The sequence below is a fragment of the Hippocampus guttulatus genome, chromosome 1, assembly GCF_054856545.1.
Source record: "Hippocampus guttulatus isolate MCC_2025c chromosome 1, RoL_Hgut_1.0, whole genome shotgun sequence".
NCBI classification, from domain to species: domain Eukaryota; kingdom Metazoa; phylum Chordata; class Actinopteri; order Syngnathiformes; family Syngnathidae; genus Hippocampus; species Hippocampus guttulatus.
In genome coordinates this window covers 11,761,016-11,779,942 of record NC_141261.1, presented here as the reverse complement: position 1 = coordinate 11,779,942, position 18,927 = coordinate 11,761,016, and the positions used below count along the sequence as shown (strand labels likewise).

The following is an 18,927-nucleotide window of genomic DNA, read 5'->3' as shown; positions in this document are numbered from 1 at the left end:
TGGTACTAGTTCTCTCGAGAGGGGTTGGACTCTCTTCCACTCTGGAGTTGCTCATGGTGAGAGGCGCAGAGCAGGTGTGGGCATACTCATTGCCCCCCGGCTCAGTGCCTGTACATTGGGGTTCACACCGGTAGACGAGAGGGTTGCTTCCCTCCGCCTTCGGGTGGGGGGACGGGTCCTGACTGTTGTTTGTGCATATGCACCAAACGGCAGCTCAGCATACCCACCCTTTTTGGAGTCCTTGGAGGGTGTGCTGGAGAGTACTCCTGCTGGGGACTCCCTTGTTCTGCTGGGGGACTTCAATGCTCACGTGGGCAATGACAGTGAGACCTGGAGGGGCGTGATTGGGAGGAACGGCCCCCCCGATCAGAACTCGAGTGGTGTTTTGTTATTGGACTTCTGTGCTCGCCACGGATTGTCCATAACGAACACCTTGTTCAAACATAAGGGTGTCCATATGTGCACTTGGCACCAGGACACCCTAGGCCGTAGTTCGATGATCGACCTTGTGGTTGTATCATCGGATTTGCGGCCGCATGTTTTGGACACTCGGGTGAAGAGAGGGGCGGAGCTGTCAACTGATCACCACCTGGTGGTGAGTAGGCTCCGATGGTGGGGGAAGATGCCGGTCCGTCCTGGCAGACCCAAACGTATTGTGAGGGTTTGTTGGGAGCGTCTGGCAGAATCCCCTGTCAGAAGGAGTTTCAACTCCCACCTCCGACAGAGCTTTTCCCATGTTCCGGGGGAGACGGGGGACATTGAGTCCGAGTGGACCATGTTCCGTGCCTCTATTGTTGAGGCGGCCAATCTGAGTTGTGGCCGTAAGGTGGTTGGTGCCTGTCGTGGCGGCAACCCTCGTACTCGCTGGTGGACACCAGCAGTAAGGGATGCCGTCAAGCTGAAGAAGGAGTCCTATCGAGCCTTTATGGCCTGTGGGACCCCAGAGGCAGCTGACGGGTATCGACTGGCCAAGCGGAACGCAGCTTCGGTGGTCGCCGAGGCAAAAACCCGAGCGTGGGAAGAGTTCGGTGAGGCCATGGAAGCCGACTTCCGGACGGCTTCGAGGAAATTCTGGTCCACCATCCGACGTCTCAGGAGGGGGAAGCAGTGCACCACTAACACTGTGTACAGTGGGGATGGGGCGCTGCTGACTTCGACTCGGGACGTTGTGAACCGGTGGGCAGAGTACTTCGAAGACCTCCTCAACTCCACCAACACGTCTTCCTTGGAGGAAGCAGAGTCTGAGGACCCTGAGGTGGGCTCTCCTATCTCTGTGGTTGAAGTCACCGATGTGGTTAAAAAGCTCCTCGGTGGCAGGGCCCCAGGGGTGGATGAGATCCGCCCGGAGTTCCTCAAGGCTCTGGATGTTGTGGGGCTGTCCTGGTTGACACGCCTCTGCAACATCGCGTGGTCAACGGGGAGAGTGCCTCTGGATTGGCAGACCGGGGTGCTAGTCCCTCTTTTTAAAAGGGGGGACCGGAGGGTGTGTTCCAACTACAGAGGGATCACACTCCTCAGCCTCCCTGGTAAGGTCTATTCAGGGGTGCTGGAGAGGAGGGTCCGTCAGGAAGTCGAGCCTCAGATTGAGGAGGAGCAGTGTGGTTTTCGTCCCGGCCGTGGAACAGTGGACCAGCTCTACACCCTTAGCAGGGTCCTCGAGGGTATGTGGGAATTCGCCCAACCAGTCTACATGTGTTTTGTGGACTTGGAGAAGGCGTTTGACCGTGTCCCTCGGGGAGTTCTGTGGGGGGTGCTTCGTGGGTATGGGGTACCGAACCCCCTGATACGGGCTATTCGGTCACTATACCACCGATGTCAGAGTTTGGTTCGCATTGCCGGCAGTAAGTCGGAATCGTTTCCAGTGAGGGTAGGACTCCGCCAAGGCTGCCCTTTGTCGCCGATTCTGTTCATAATCTTTATGGACAGAATTTCTAGGCGCAGCCGAAGCGTTGAGGGTGTCCGTTTTGGTGGCCTCAGTATTGCATCCCTGCTTTTTGCAGATGATGTGGTGCTGTTGGCTCCTTCAAACGGGGCTCTCCAACTCTCACTGGAGCGTTTCGCAGCTGAGTGTGAAGCGGTTGGGATGAAAATCAGCACCTCCAAATCTGAAACCATGGTCCTCAGTCGGAAAAGGGTGGAGTGCCCCCTCCGGGTCGGGGGAGAGATCTTGCCCCAAGTGGAGGAGTTTAAGTATCTTGGGGTCTTGTTCACGAGTGAGGGCAGGAGGGAGCGAGAGATCGACAGGCGGATCGGTGCAGCGTCTGCTGTGATGCGGACGTTGTATCGGTCTGTCGTGGTGAAGAAGGAGCTGAGCCAAAGGGCGAAGCTCTCAATTTACCGGTCGATCTACGTTCCAACCCTCATCTATGGTCACGAGCTATGGGTCGTGACCGAAAGAACGAGATCCCGGATACAAGCGGCCGAAATGGTGAGAAGCTCGGTCATCCGGGAGGGGCTCAGAGTCGAGCCGCTTCTCCTCCACATCGAGAGGAGCCAGATGAGGTGGCTTGGGCATCTGATTCGGATGCCTCCTGAACGCCTCCCTGGTGAGGTGTTCCGGGCATGTCCCACCGGGAGGAGACCCCGGGGAAGACCCAGGACACGCTGGAGTGACTATGTCACCCAGCTGGCCTGGGAACGCCTCGGGATCCCCCGGGGAGAGCTGGAAGAAGTAGCTAGGGAGAGGGAAGTCTGGGCTTCCCTGCTAAAGCTGTTGCCCCCGCGACCCGGCCCCGGATAAGCGGTAGAAGATGGATGGATGGATGGATGGATAAAGGAGGACACGGATGTAAGATAGATGAGTCATCAATTTCATCATTTTCACAACAGCGGAATCTGAAAAATCCAAACCATTTTATGGAAGATTGACAGCACACAGGGAGGCCGGAGCTGGAATTGAACCTGGTACTTCTGCACCGTGAGGTCGACGCGCAAACCACTGGACCACCGGGCCGCCCTCTTTTGGAATAAGCGTTGTAAAAAGTCTACTCAGAACCTCAAAAATTTCCACTTCATACAAACGCGCACAATGACCTTTGACTCGTTTGGCCTGGAATAACAAATTTTAAAAATGCGCAACCTTAACACCGCCAAATAAAACTCAAACACAAGTGCAGCTGGTGCATCTCCTCTGTTCGAGGTTTACTCGTGTGTTTACAAGTCAAAGGCGATTTATTTGGATGTTGAAATGTCTGGACTCTAAATCAAGACACAAACACTCCGAAGGCTATGTAAACAGCCTTCCCAGTTCCAGGATCCAACCACGCTTACCGAGCACTAACTCTGACGCCAAGGCCAAAAGCCTTTGGAAAGGATCCCCCATTGTCACACAATTTGTAAGAGAGGCAACTCCTCCATTTCCTCTTAACCCAAATCCAGTGTCACTACGCAGGCACCGATGAGGCGTTTGATGGCGCATTTATCATCCGCCGTGCGTAAAGTTACGGTCGGGAGAGGTGCGGGCATCCTCTTGAGTGCTTTGCGCAGTAAACAGAAATGCGTTTAAAACATCAATATGGAACACCTTGCTCGACTCACTCTCGTTTCCCCGTCCACCGGGGCCAAATCAGTTACAGTAAACAGATAAAAGAGTGCATGCGTTCACAGTAAGTGCATCTCATTAAACTGCGTTCCCTCCGGCCCTAATTCCATTAGAAATTAAAAACTAGAGACAATTAGTGGCAGATTGGTCTCAGCTCGGTACACGACAGAGTGCTTCTCAAGGCTCCGAAATGACTTAATTACAGGCTCATCTGGAAAGTGTGCCATGGAAGAGCACGCGCTGACTATACGAAGAAATTGAGCAAACTAAACATGGGTCGCAGGTGAAACAATATCTGTGTGAAATGCTATGCTCCGTTGCTCCAAAAACGGTTGTTCTGGTCAAACCCTGTCACACCACGATACACTTCGCCGTCACACTATAACACGACTATCATACAAAAATCAACCCTACAGCACAGGTGTCAAACTAGAGGCCCAGGGGCCAGATCCGGCCCGCCCCATCATTTCATGTGGCCCGCAAAAGCAAATCATGTGTGTCAACTTCCATGATCTGCGCTAAAATCTGCACCGAAATGTCAAATTGTCATTCATTCATTCATTTTCTGATCCGCTTATCCTCACAAGGGTCGCGGGGAATGCTGGAGCCTATCGCAGCTGTCTTTGGGCAGTAGGCAGGGGGCACCCTGAACCGGTTGCCAGCCAATCGCAGGGCACACAGAGATGAACAACCATCCGCGCTCAATATGTACATGGTGATTTGCCCAGCCCTATTAAACACATTACAGTCAAACCTCGGTTTTCGAACGTCTCTGTTCTCGACCAAATCGGTCTTCGATCAAAAATTTTGAATTTTTTATGCCTCGGATTACGACCGAAAATCGGTTCTCGACCAAACTGCGTGCACTTGAATGCGCCACTTGACTCCTCTTGCCTTCCTTACACGAGGAAGTGACGCTTCCTCGGGTAGCGTTCCATTGTGAGCAGACGTGTTCAATAAAGATTTTTTTTTTTAAAAGAGAGTGGTTTCGGTTTTCGAACAAATCGGTTTTCGAACAGTCTTCTGGAACGGATTATGGTCGAAAACCGAGGTATGGCTGTATGTTTAAACGCTTTTTAACCATCCATCCAAAAAATGTTTATTTGATCTTAAAATTAACTTCTTAATTTGACTCTTATTTAACCTGAAATATATTTTGCAATAAAATGACCCGGATTCAGCCTTGATCCACCGGATCGTTATTTTTAAAAGTAAAAAAGAATAATGATAAATGATTCAATATAGATGGATATCGACTCAGATGAAATACTCTCTCGTGTTCCACTTTTCAACCATATTGTCCAGCCCTACTTTCATGAATACCAAGCACTTTTTTTTATTATTAGGGAGGGTGAGCGGAGGGGGGCGGGGGATATTTGAACCAATTCTGGTTGATGTAACGACTACCTGGTTTGCCCTTCAAGACAGAGAGGCACGGAGAGCGATTTCATTGTTCCATGTTGCTGCTGTCATGTGACACCGTGTCCCATTATATTGTGATGTTGTCATAGTAGGAGAGGAAATGAAATGCCTCGAAGCTATATGCTCCCTGTGTGCGCACGCGCGCGCGTCTGCGTGTGTGCATGTAGGGTCCAGTTGGGTTCCAAATTTACCACTCTAATTGGGCAACATGGGATTATTGTTTTTCTTTTAGCTTCCTCATGCAGCCATCGCACCTCATGCACTGGTCCAAAAAGAGGTGCGGATCTGAACGAAGGCTTTCATTGAAAAAATACAAAAATGTTCCAAAACAACATTCCCTAGGACATTACAGTTATGTGCTAACTTCCATGAAAATATGTTTTCGTGTTATTTAAAGCAATATACAGGTGCTTATTTAGTAAAATATAAATGTATGCATACACCAAACGTGAACCAATCAAATGAGGAGAATCGACAATGCGGGTAACAACCCACCCACGACACATTTCATTTCTACACTGTTCTTTTCTTGCTTAGTTCCCATAATCGCCATGCACCCCAAAAAAAGAACCAATCATCCATCAGAAGGAATTTACTTGTCAAAATCAAGTCCCTACCGCTGTTAAAGTGTCATGAGACTCACTCAAGACATACAGCACGTCAATTAGGATAGATTCGGTATTTTCATTTTGTTGATGTATTATTTTGCCATCATCACTCAAGTGCATTTTTGCAATCATTACGAGTCAAATCTATGTCCAAACACTTTACTTAATACAATAATTGTGATGTTACTAAGCAATCCGGATAGAAGTGGAGATCGCAAACGTAGACAAGGATAAAAGCGTATGACAAAAATACGTTTATGAATCAAAACAAGGCAGGACCGACCAAGTACAACTCGGGACGTTGGCAACAAAAAAAAAACGGGAAAATGCGGAACCAACCAAAAGCGCCTCGCAAAGGGCAAGGAACGAGAAAACGTCAATACTGGAGACACGCTGAAACAGGATAATGACAATAATATGCAAATATCCTAAGCGCTTCCATACGTAAGCCGGTTTCCTATATGACAGCGTAATAATGTCCTACCCCCTCTGCTCTGTGTTTGACAGAATAATAATTTACGAGATCTCATCTAGTGGCTGTAGAGGAATCGAGGAGGTTAATAAAGTTTAGTGCGGTGCAGTATTAACAGTGAGTGGATGCGATAAGAATGTCATGAATAAAAGCTGGTAAAAGTGTAACATAGTTAGCTCGGTTGACCCAGAAGCCATCAAATATTATGCACATAAGATGATGCGGTTTTCCCTGACCGCCCCACTTTCAAACGCAGCCTATGATTTGTTTTGTCTAAAGGGCTTATATGATCATTTCGGGAACATTTTGATTTTTCAATGTCATGTTTTTGATGACATGATAGTCAATGTTTTTCATGTCTAAAATTTGACAAATAACAAAACAACATCAGGAAGTTAAATTAAATGAACCAGTGGATGGAGTCAAAATAACGGCAGTGGATGGAGTCAAAATAACTGATCAATTTTACAATTGATCAGTTATAAATAATTCAGACAATAGATTCATATTAGAAAATATACAGTTCTTTGCAAGGAACAACACAAATTTAAACAGTCATACAAGGAACAAAGATCAATAATTGTGTTAGAGTAATCTTCGCGCCTCACGCAGGAGATGAGGAACGTCACGGCAACTCCAACGTGCAGCATTTGTGCACTGAATATGACAGCGATTCAAAACAGGGGTTCCACAAAACCCAATGATTTTTAAAATCAATTCATTGATTGATTAATAGATTTTTTCTGACTTTTAATCTCGGAAATTCAGTCAAAGGGTCATTCGTAATGGATACCCTGATTATTTTTTTACTTTGGGGGGAGGGGGGGGTGGAGCGCTATGATCAATCAGACGGTTACATTTCAAAAGGTATATAATGTGTGTGCGTGGGGGGGGGGGGGGGGGGGGGCTCAAATGATAGACAGCGTTTAGGGCTCAAAACAAAAATCAGCATGCTGAGCTCAGGTCTATATAAAGTCCAAAGCTAAAGCCAGTGTTTCGGTCATAATAAACGTGGGGCACTTGCCAGCGGGGTTGAAATAATTCATCTAACAAGTTCCACGCACCACAACGACCTCCAATATTGATTTCCTCCGACAGAATTGTGATCAAGAAAACATTGCAGAGTATACCGGGCAGGATATAGACGCTTTATGAGTAGCTACCTGGATTATCTTTGTTTAAGTACATGCACGTGCTTTGTTGACAGGAAGCCGGCTCACCAGGAAGCGTGAGGACCGTGCGCGAGTGACAAAACGAGTGAGGGGAAAGAAGAAGGGCGGTGCGGGGGGGAAAAAGGCGGAGAGAAGGGGGGGGGATTAGGGTGGAGTGTACTTTTTCAGCAGGCCAGGCAAATGACATGATCTCTAATTACCCACAAAAGCAGTGTGTAACCCGAACCACAGATTAGGCGGTATTATCAGGCTTAATAAAACATGACCATCTCTCAATTTCACTTGCTTTTCGCTGCTGGGACATAAACATTTGTTGCCGCTTATGACACTGGCGGTGCCTTTGCATAGACTTATGTGGCCTGTTTTTATCTTCTGTAGCTCTGCTGAAATAACAAAAGGTGCTGGTATTCTTTGAATGAAAACACTAAAATCAAGTGTGTTCCTTGGCTTAACGTGACCCCCACCCCCCAAAAACAAAACAAAAAAGTTCCCGCAAAACAAAATTCCCCGAAACTTTCTTGTATTTTCTTATGCAGGAAAGAGATCCAGGGCAGACATTGTAAAAGTGCTGCGGCAGAGATACAAAATCAAAAACAAATCCGAACAGTCTTCAACTCAGTGGTGTGCACTTGTGTGTCATTTGACAAGAATGATGTTGCAGCTCTTAAAGTCTGGAGCACACCAATGTGGGTCCATCTGATTTGTTTTCCTGATCAAGTGACACCACTTGTTGCTAGGGAAATTTCATGGGGCACAATTATATGGGCTGTCACTTACAAAGCACTTTACACTGTTACCACATTCACCTACTGATGACACAGCATCAGGAGCAACTGAGAGTTCAGTATCTTGCTCAAGGACACTTTGACGTGGTCGCAATGGCCGAGGATCAAGCCACCAACTTCCGGGTTGGAGAAACGACCACTCGACTACTGAGCAATCCCGCCCCATATGAGCTACTGAGCAAATTGAACATAGCTGTCATAGACAGGGAGTCCAAAAACACTACATGGTTTATGATTAGGCAGCTAAAGCACCAATTCTCACGATAACATCTGAAAGAAAAAGACCAGTGACTATTTATGACTCTGTATCTTATTGACATTAGCATTAGCGCAACTCTGGAAAGCTGCTTCATTTTATGAGCAGCGCTCAAACAGAGTCACTTTTATTCTCTATTACATTGATAATCTGATCCACTGGTGAAAGGACACTTTGATCCTCTCCTCTTTCATCTAGAACTGCTTCAGACAACAAAGTGTATGCAGAAAAGTGGTGAAGATTGCACGACTGTCTGTGTCCTATGTGTTGTGTTGTGTTATTTTTGTTATTTTGACTTCAAAATGGCGCCGCGAGAGTGGCTGCCTTTCCAGCAGCTCCTATATTTTGTTGTTCTACTTCTTCCTTTCATAACTTTGCTGCTGTGAATTGGGAATTTCTCCATTGCGAGACTAATAAAGGTTTTCTTATCTTATCTTATCTTATAATACGCTGCATCGATTCCGTTGTGGTGTGAGATACACAGAAAACAGAAGCAGCCATGCATGGGGAAATGCATACACAGGCATGATAAACCCATAAACAGATGTACGCTTTCTTGGGTCTCACGGGTTGTGCAGTAAGTGCTGCTTTGGACTTTTTTTTTTTTTTTACTGTCGACTGTGTTATTAGCAAAACTATAAAAAGATCAGCTCAAGTTACCCTTTCCTGTCTGTTAACAACCCTCGCAATGGGATGCGAAGCTGTTCAGGCTTGAGAAGACCTAAAACAGTCCCTGAAAGCATGACTACATTAACCTTATGTCATTATTTCCAGAATGCTGTTTGTCTTTTCTTTGCAAGGTCATCACTTATCTCATCTGCATTGCACGCGGCCCCATGTCAACGTGTGGAGTTTGACAACACCGAAAAAGGGCCTTTTTTTTTTCCTCCGTACTTTTCCGTGATATTCTCCACGCTCTGACCTCTGTACTTCCTTTTGAACAACCCCAGTCTCTCCCATAATTGTGCTTAAGCCAACTCCCATGCTTTAAACCCAATATAATAACAGTGCAAAGAGGTGACACCACGGTATTACAACTTCCATCTAGCAGACTTTCTCAAACACTTCTCCGCCGGCCCTTGTAAACAATCATGGAGCTCATCATTATCTCTCCAAAAGGAGCCACAGTTGGATTCCACCGAGTTGTTCTGTGGGCTCCCGCAGCCTCTGCTACAATTTCAGCCTTACCCGGCAATTATATCAGCCTAGCTAAATACGTCAGACATGATAAAGAAGTATTCTTGACAGATCGCATGGTTCTTCGCCACCCGCTCAGCAGTGAAAGTATTTCACTGTAGCTCAACCAAAGGAGCATCGATTCAATTTCCATGCGTGTGTCCGTGCGTGTGCGCTATCCCTTCAACTTGTCGTGAAAACACTGGGGCCGATTATATTTACAAGGGATATTCCATTAAAACAAGAGAGTAAAAGAGCCTTACAACCTTGGCAAGGAGCTTATAGCAGGACCCGCTGTGTTTGCACAGGACATACCTCAGGAAGCTGAGACAACCGGGTATGTTTGTCCAGATCCCTGCCTCTTCCATTCATACATATATGCATACATTCCCAACATATGAAGTACATTTAGTACATGTGCGCAATATAAAAACTAATGTCGGCCTTCACACTGAAGGTTGTTCTCATCCAAGGTAACAATTCGGGTATGCATATGCGACAGTATTATGACTATAAACAATACAAGGTATTTTAATCATTAAAATACAGTAATCCCTCGTTTATCGCGGCGGTTACGTTACAAAAAGAACCCATGATAAGTGAAATCAGTGACGTCATCTTTATTTTTTATAATTCTTACGTATACGATACTGTATTGCGTGAAACCAAGGATGAAACCTTTTTTCAGAACCCAAGGATGGAAAAAAAATGTATAAACGTTTTCTTCCAAACAGCTGACACTTTTTAGAAACACAGAACATTTTGTCCATATTGTGAGTTTTGTCATGGAGAAAATTCGGCAAGCTGTAAAATGATGAGGCGCGGAGACTGTTGACATGAGCCTACAGTCCCTAAGCAGAACACAATGCACTGTAAAAACAAAACAAAAATATGCACGGAAAAAAGCCGTGAAACAGCAAAGCTGTGAAAGATGAACCGTGTTATCGCAAGGGATTACTGTATATTATATGGATATGGGCATCTGATTTTTGAAAAAAATGCAATTATTAGTGTGACTATATTGACAATGGGTCAACATTAGGAAGCAATTACGACACTGAAATTTTTTTGTACTATAACATTTTTTTTCTAAATATTGACGGTTTAGAAAAAGTGAAAAGTCTTGTGATGTACATGTACTAGAATCTTTTTTGAATAATATATTTCATGTGTGTGTGTGTGTGTGTGTGTGCGCGCGCATGTATGTGAATTGTAAAATAGCTTTAACACTCTGTCAGACATGGCTGTGTCAGCCATTAACGAGCATAATCAACATTTAACTAAAAACCCAAGGGACTATTCTGCAGCAGGTTCTGGCAACATTTTCTTCTTTCTTCTTCAGTTGTCGGAATGCGGATGCCATTGCACAGCCCCATGGGAAGGCCCTGGCAGACGCGCAGAGAGATGCCTCTGAGCTTCGTTATGGCTAAGGGGGGCGGGTGCACTTGTCCCCACTAATCAGCCACCATGACACCGCCACGACATTGCATATCGTCTAAATTACAAATTCTCATAAGACTCATTTGGACTCCCTCAGAGAACTACAGTAATTCCTTGCAAGGGTTACGTTTCAGACCAACCCCACAGATGAAATTCGCAAAGTCGCAAGCAAATATTAATGTACAGCATAACATATTTACATATGAAAGATCCATGCATATAATACCACAATACATGCATGTGAGGTATAATTTTTGTCTGCTTGAGGTCGCTTCCCCCCCGTTGTGGGGAGGATGGGAAAGGTACACACGCACACACACACACACACAAGCGAAGAATTTACTTCCGCGTGAGCGACAGTTGGAGACAGTCGTTTTATTTGCATTCAGCTAAAAAAATAAAGCATATATTGTGTTTTACAACATGATGTGATCATATTCATATTTCACCTGTCGTAGTGGATAAAATAGGGAAGCTTGTGCCGGTAAAAAATTCATTCATTCTGCACTTCGCCGGTCCATTTAATTGAGTGGGAGCGAGTATTGTCTTTCAAAATATCGACACTTTCCTCATGATTCTCGTTCACGTCCTATTCCTGCACGTCTTCCTTGACTGCTACTATCTTTCTGTAGATTAAAATAAAGTCCCCAGACAACATGACATATTGTATGGGGAGCCTCAAACACACACTCCAGGCTGCCATAATATTCACATTGTTGGGAGTCCACACTTAACATCGTGAGTGGACAACTGGATTTAGTTGGGGGTTTTTTCACCCAGTCCAAATCGGGTTCGGGAGCATTGTGCCGTGTGCGGCGGGCCTTATCACTAAATTAATGTAATGTGTCAGGCCAAATGCATGGACAAATTGGTACAAAACAACACACATGTTGATGGAATTAACATGCACGCACGCAAACACAACACTGTTGTTGCATGAAATGATTTATCATTGAAGCACGGTTGCAGTACAATCTGAATTTATTGATATATTTATTACTTTATTTATTTACATATATTTTTTTTATTGTTGGCTTTATATATGATGTTGATGGCTGTCAGTAAATTCTCATAAAATTAGTGCACTTGCCATATCCCTTTGAGTTAATATTTAGCTTTTTCTTTGTCAAAAAAATGTAAAAGAAAAGCTTTGTTTTCATTGAACCCATTAAATGTTGTTATGGTATTGTTACTGAGATATCTGGCAAAAAAAAAAAGTTGCAGCTATTCGGATATTTTGGTATTGGGTAATGCTTTAAAATTCTCTTGAATAATTAAGTTTTCGTACTAAAACAGAAGAGAGAAAAAAGGCAATTCACTCAATGAAGGACCGACTGTTTTTCATGCATTTTCATTTATATATTATTTATTTATATTTTATCGTGGATCTCTCTCTCTCTCTACCCCCCCCCCCCCCACACACGCACACATGTTCTATCCAGAGGCGAAGTGAGGCAGCGGCAATAAAAAAAGAATTCCGCTTTTTTATTTGTTGGGTTTCTCAACCTGTATTGAACCAAAGCACCCATTTTACTGAAGAAAAATCTCACATCTCACTTCCAAAAATGTTTGAATGGCGAAACCACAAAGAGCTTGTCTCAGTTCACTCGCAAATTGACTGACTCGGTGTGAAATCGAAGCCTGTTTAATTGAACACAAAGCCGAGACTTATTTTGTTGTATGGATGGCAACAGGTGGATACACAAGTTCACTAGACATGCTGCCAGCTAATGGAAGAGCATTGAACTGTTCTGCCTTTCACTACACGTCACTGGCATACCGAGAAGAACAAATACATATTTGTAATTAAGGAAAAATAATATTTGGGCAAATTAAGTGAAATTGGGTCATCTCCCATGGCAACCCCCCCCCCACACACACACATAATGGGTAGAAATGATTGCCTAAGTGACATAAGTTCAGCAGTCGTAAAATAAAGTCAGCAAGGTGAAAACATGAAGCGAAAAGGGAAGCTCAGATTGTGTAACCATGTCAGAGCCAATTCGGGTTTTATTGAAATCAATAAATATTTCATTTGGTCAGCGTCACCGATACAAAAAAAAAATCTCTGCGTATTAAAGTGCGGGAACTATGATTTCGTGTCAGTTTGTGCTTGAACCCTCGACTCACTGTGTGTCACCGGCTTTTCCACACTGGTATGCACAGCCTTCCTCTACACAGGGCTATGAAAGCAATTGTGATTGTGATTCCGGAGTCAGCAAAACGCATGAATGGCCCTGACTTAGTATGACACGCGCACACACACACACACACACACACACACACACACACACACACACACACACACACACACACACGCAAATACACGCACGCAGGCACTGTCCACATACCGGGCCACTGATTACTTCAACCCATTTGACTCTCACTCCATCCTTTGATTCTCACTCCGCGCATTGCCGTCACATGCCACAGAATTTGTCATTAGCTAAAAGCGACAGCGGTGTACACGCAACATGAATATGCAGCAGCCCGCCTGAGTGACGGATGCAAACGATTCGTCATGGAGGTGATGTCTTAACTCCGGCGGGTAGGCCTGATTGCGAGCAGGATCACATCAAAATGGGCTCAACCAATTCCCACACAACTTTGCGGAAGGGGGAGGGCACAGGCCAAGGAAGTACCCATAAAAAGCTGCAGGTGCAGATCCACTCAAAAGGCCTTTCCCACTTTGCCGCTGTGTAATATTTTAATTGATGTTTCTGAGTTACTTTGTTTTTTTTTCGCTGAATTTTGAGAGATGTAAAGTGGTGGTAAAAACCACATGAATTGTAGGTCTTGGAGGAGTTGCAGAATCTACTGAGAAACACTCAAGCTTCAAAGTTAATGTAAGTACAGTACAGTACAATGTGTAAGTACAGTCAAACCTCGGTTTTCGAACGTCTCTGTTCTCGACCAAATCGGTTTTCGACCAAAACTTTCGAGTTTTATATGCCTCGGATTACGGTTCTCGAACAAACTGAGCGCACTTAAATGCACCATTTGACTGCTCTCGCCTTCCTTACACGAGGAAGTGACGCTTCCTCAGGTGTCGCTTTCCATTGTGAGCAGGCGTGTTCAATAAACCTTTTTTTTTTTAAAGGGCGTGGTTTCGGTTTTCGAACAGCCTTCTGGAACGGATAATGGACGAAAACCGAGGTTTGACTGTATTAAATATTCAAAATTCCAAAAACAAAAAAATATACAGTATATACTGTATATCACGAAAATGCCGCAAAAGGTCCCGAGATGTAGCGAAAGTCAGCAAAACAACAGCGAGACACATCGAGCAACATATACAGTCCTACATGTATATATTTACTGTATTTTGTTACTTAACACTAACCTAACCAACTCATATATATGTATGGGGGGGGGGGGGTACCTACTTCGCAGATTTTCCTCTTTCGCGGGAGGTTGTGGTCCCCATTAACCGTGATAAACGAGGGATTACTATAATTGCCAAAAATGGAGCAGTCCAACCTTGTGTCTGCTCGCCAACACTTATGAACCAGTAGGTGGTCTGTTATCAGTTGAATAGATGATGGAGGTAAAAAAAAAAACGTTGCCATTTGTCCTTGATGGAAGTCTGTACTGACATGACGTTCTCGTTATAGAGGGTCATAAGTTGTCTACAGTATAGGCATAAGGGTGACGTGTACACCCGAACAGAATGATCCAATCTGTTCACTTGATGCATGATGAGCCTGGATGGAAACTGTCTGAATATGTAAAGTGAAAGTAACCTTTGCACCACGCAAACAAAGACACGCACGCACGCGCGTGCGCGCACGATTGCATACAAGGCGGTACTGTAATAAAAAAAAGAAAGAAAGAAAGAAAATACAGGAGTGCGATAAGGCATTCAAATGGAGCGCATCATTCCCCAGCTTATCAGAGGCAGCGAGGACCACCAGGCAACAAAGCTTCAGCTCTTCAGTCATGTCCTATCGAGGCAGATATCAGTTGTTGGGAGGATATATGAGCTGGGTGGGGCCTGAGTGTATAAACACCGGGCCCTCACTCTCGCTGCACTCTGTGCTCTTGCACTGTAGGCAGTGGCCTCACTGGAACAGTCACCACTGTTTGATTAAGGTATTCAAATAAAGGAGCAGGCAAGGTGTTCCCTTCTCCCAAAGCAAACGACGGGAGCCTGACAAACCAATAGCTTCTGCGCAGTTACAATTGTCCCCCCACACACCACCCCCTCACAAAATTTTTTTTTAATGCATCTCAGTCCTTCTAGAACTGCCTTTTTGTGCATCATATGAGTAATACATGTAAGCATGCAGCCCGTGAGGCAGCAGACAGCATTAACAAATGACACAGTTTCATATTATCCCTGCTCAAAGCTGCTGTGGAGCTATTATTCTGTATAAATTCTCCCGGGCGCTTGCGAGAGCGCCACGGAGATAAAAGACGTGAACGCATAGTGAAAATGAAGTGGGCACTGAAAAGTAGTGAAGTAGAAATCTTCAGGGTTATTTATGGATCTTTCTGAATCATCTCATCCTGCACTTGAAGTATCCCCCCACAGTTCATTTTCTGCAGCTTTATTTTTTTTTCTTTCGTTCCAGCCAACTGCAAAGCATCATAAATACAGTGTTGTCACTTTTCTTACCGAGGGGGTTATGCTTTGGTGAACAAAAATGAAATTAGTTAAATGATTTACAGATTTTTTTTTTTTTTTTTTTTTGCAGAGGGGTGGGGCATAGGAAGCCATTACATTTTAGTGCGAGTCCAGATATATGGAGGGGTGCCACCAGTAGCTACCATGAGAATCGATTGCAAGAACCTGAGTGACAACAATTAAGTCTGCTCAGGAGGTGGACGTGCGCCAAATTCGGATTGATCGGCTTTAAACGCTCCGTTGTTGTATCATTCGACTTATCAACCATATCGGAGCTAGAAACAAACTACTGATTTAAACAAGCCCGTCTCAGGACTCTTTAGTAGTACTTTCTGACTGATCAACACTGTAACGGATACGCTTCCTCCGAATGCTTTGGGCGGAGGGGAGTAAAAAGTGGCACCGGCAATCTCACAGCATGCCCGCAAATGATTATGAATGGAAGCAGCTGCGGCGCCAAAATGAGCAGCGGGACAGCATTTGAAAGCATGGCGGCGGCGCACGTGTTCGCTGTCACATAAACTTGCTAATTACTCAAAGTAGGCTTGCGGTCGCATTCCGCGCGGCATCCACCAAGCGCACCGACGGTTTGCAAATAAACGCAGCGTAAAGCTCAAATGCGAGCGCATGCTCAGGTTATATCAATTGAGCTTGCTCGCCACGTGCGCGTGCATAAGCGTGTACAACAGAGAAAGACTCGACAGCAAGACGAGCAATGCTTGCCTTTTGCACAAAGTGACTATCGAGAGTATCTCAAATAAATCAGAAAAAGAGCATGGAATTGCGGTCGTATGCAAAGCGGAGAGTTACGGCGTTTCATTTTTGGCTCCACGGTAGACGAGAGAAGCGTAGAATCAAGATGTCAGCCGTGATATTTTGATCTACGGGCTTTTAGAACGTAACGCATAACAGTCGTCTCTTTAATGAGCGACAACCGTGAACTTCATTGTGTTGAGAAGACAAAACAAAAACATTGATTGCGATCGTAGTTTACATGTGTCATGACACCTGCCCTCGAGGCCTTACTCTGCTTTTTCTATCCGCATAGTGTCAACACATCCGGAGGCTTTGGCTCCAGGATGATGCACTGAGCATATTCTCGGGATGTTCCTAATTCCTTTCACTCACAGAAAAGAGAACCCTGCTGAAGTGCAGACAGAGTGGAAAAGTAATTGAGTGACAGGTGTTTCACCAACACCTCAGTCTTCTTTCAACCAATGACTGCAATGTTCCGTTCAGTTACACTTTTCCGTTGCCCACACAGTCTGCCATAGAATTCCGAACAGTGTCATGTCTCATTCTCTAAACTCATAAAAAAAAAAGGGGGGGGGCGTTTTAGATCGTCACTGTGTCGTAGGGTTGGTTGTAGGTTTGGGGTTGTGTGCATTGAGTGGAGAATTGTTGCTAACGTTTTGCGTCTTGTGACTGCCAATGAAACTGAGCTCTAGCTAGCATCTTTCGAAAGGCAGCGATGGGTTTACATGAAGAAGTGTACCCAATAAAGTGGCCAGGGATACTCTTAAAGTACTTGGTCTTATTTCGTTTCATGATGCCAAACTTGTGGTACATACGCACACGGAGCTAGCTGTTCCGGTCGTGTTCCAACATGACAGCGAGTCCCTCTTCTCGGTGGCTTTTATAAATGTAGACCGTGAAATGCCAAGTGTGCGCTTCGTGCCAGTCACGGTATGCGGTACGTATCGCGATACAAAACAATTAAGCGTACATTATTGCTCGTACACATTCATTCAAGCTATAAAGAATACAGAAACCGACGATGGATTTTAGACACCCTCCGCTCCTTCACACCGGGGAGGGACGACTAAATTGCACATTTGACCGTAACATCACCGTGGAAATGTCACAGCAAGAGTAAAAGTTATACGAAACTTGAACTCCTAACGTCAGGCATAAATAAAACAATTTAAAGCCGTCTTTGTAGCGTTTTGAGGGCCAAACAAACTATGGAGGAAGACAAAGTAAGTAAAACGCGCGTACATTACAAAAAGGGAAGAAAACAATCGCAGGTTGGCAAGACGCGGGCGCGTGTACACACGCTCACATGCACGCGCGCGACGTGTTATTGACTTATGTGCAAGTCTTTTACCTTGTTGGGGTGATAATAGTCCAGCGAGCTCAAGCAACTTGGATCAGCAGGTAGGGAGCATGAACCCACATTTGCCGGGGGAGCAGGGTAAAATCTCACGTCCATCTCACGTTGAGCGAGCCTGAACGCATCAAATCACTTCCAGCTTGGACTCGAACTCACTGTTGTCTCGGCGATAAAGCGCACACACGCGTACACACGAGAAGAGAAAGAGACAACAAAAAAAAAAAAGGGGGGGGCAGAATCTAAGTTGTTCTCGGTGCACTTTTGCCTCTTGTTCAGTGGCGGGCTGGTGCGCAGTGGTCCTCAGCGTGACAAATAGTCCCTCACTCCAAGCACAAATGTCACAGATGCACACGTGCTGCCACAACTACTGTATATCCGGGTATTCCACAGCAAAACAAACCTCCCAAGTTGACACTTTTTCTCTCTATCTCTCTTTTTCCTTTCTTTCTTTCTTTCTTTCTTTCTTTTTTTTAAACTCCACCGTCAAACGTCAGCCTCCTCTGTGCGCTCTCACACTGGCTTTGTTATGGACGTGCACATATTCTCGCACTGGTTCCAGTGCGCAGAAGTGGTCCGACTTCCCTCTGCCATGCGACCTCTGCCGATTATACAAGGGAAAGAGGAAAAAAAAAGAGAGAGGAGGGGGAAGGGAGGGGAGATTGGTTGGCTGCCTTGGCAACCGTGTGCTCCTTTCTGCAACTGCGCACTCCCGATTAGGAGCAAATGTAGTGTATAGCTCGCGCGCGTGTTTGTGTGGATTCTGTGTGCCCCTTTCTATATTGGCGCTTCTAAAAGACTAAAGACTCCTTCCCATACGGGTGATTGTGCCAAAGCAGAGTGTAGGCTGAGTTCAGGTGCACGTTTAGTGTGCGCGTGTGTACAGCGCATTATTTGCATGGCTTTTTCAAGTAAAATTAACCTGCTGCACCCTGCAAGCACATTGCTCCTGTTACGCACTATTGTTTGGTTTCATTTTACCTCCAGTGCAACGAACACAATCCATTCTGAAACACACACACACACACACACACACACACACTCAGGAAATAATGAAACATGAACCATCCATCATCCAATTCAAAATTGTGCAACCTCCGGGGCATTTAGAGATATTATCAGCTTTATTATCATCATTATAGAAGGAACATTATAACTTTTTTTTGTTCAAGTGTAGCAGAATTCACCAGCACACATTTGGTACAGCTTCCGTTGCTTTTTAGCATCCAGTTTAAACCTCCAATGCAAAGTGCATTGCTCGAACATTAGAAGTCTTTTTTTTTTTTTTACATGTACCGGTAATCATAAAATGTAATAA

The 18,927-nt window shown here is 45.1% G+C and overlaps 1 protein-coding gene across 2 annotated transcripts in view; it reads right to left on the bottom strand.

Annotated features, from left to right (window-relative positions):
* Positions 1-18,209, bottom strand: part of LOC147210382 (TOX high mobility group box family member 2-like) — a 104,684-nt gene extending 86,475 nt beyond the window's left edge. For both annotated transcript variants that reach the window (XM_086109798.1, XM_086109808.1), the window contains exon 1: positions 17,607-18,209. In XM_086109798.1, coding sequence (XP_085965924.1) covers positions 17,607-17,711 — 105 coding nt within the window. In that variant the 5' untranslated portion in view covers positions 17,712-18,209. The remainder of the gene's footprint in view (positions 1-17,606) is intronic.
* Between the last annotated feature and the right edge of the window lie 718 nt (positions 18,210-18,927).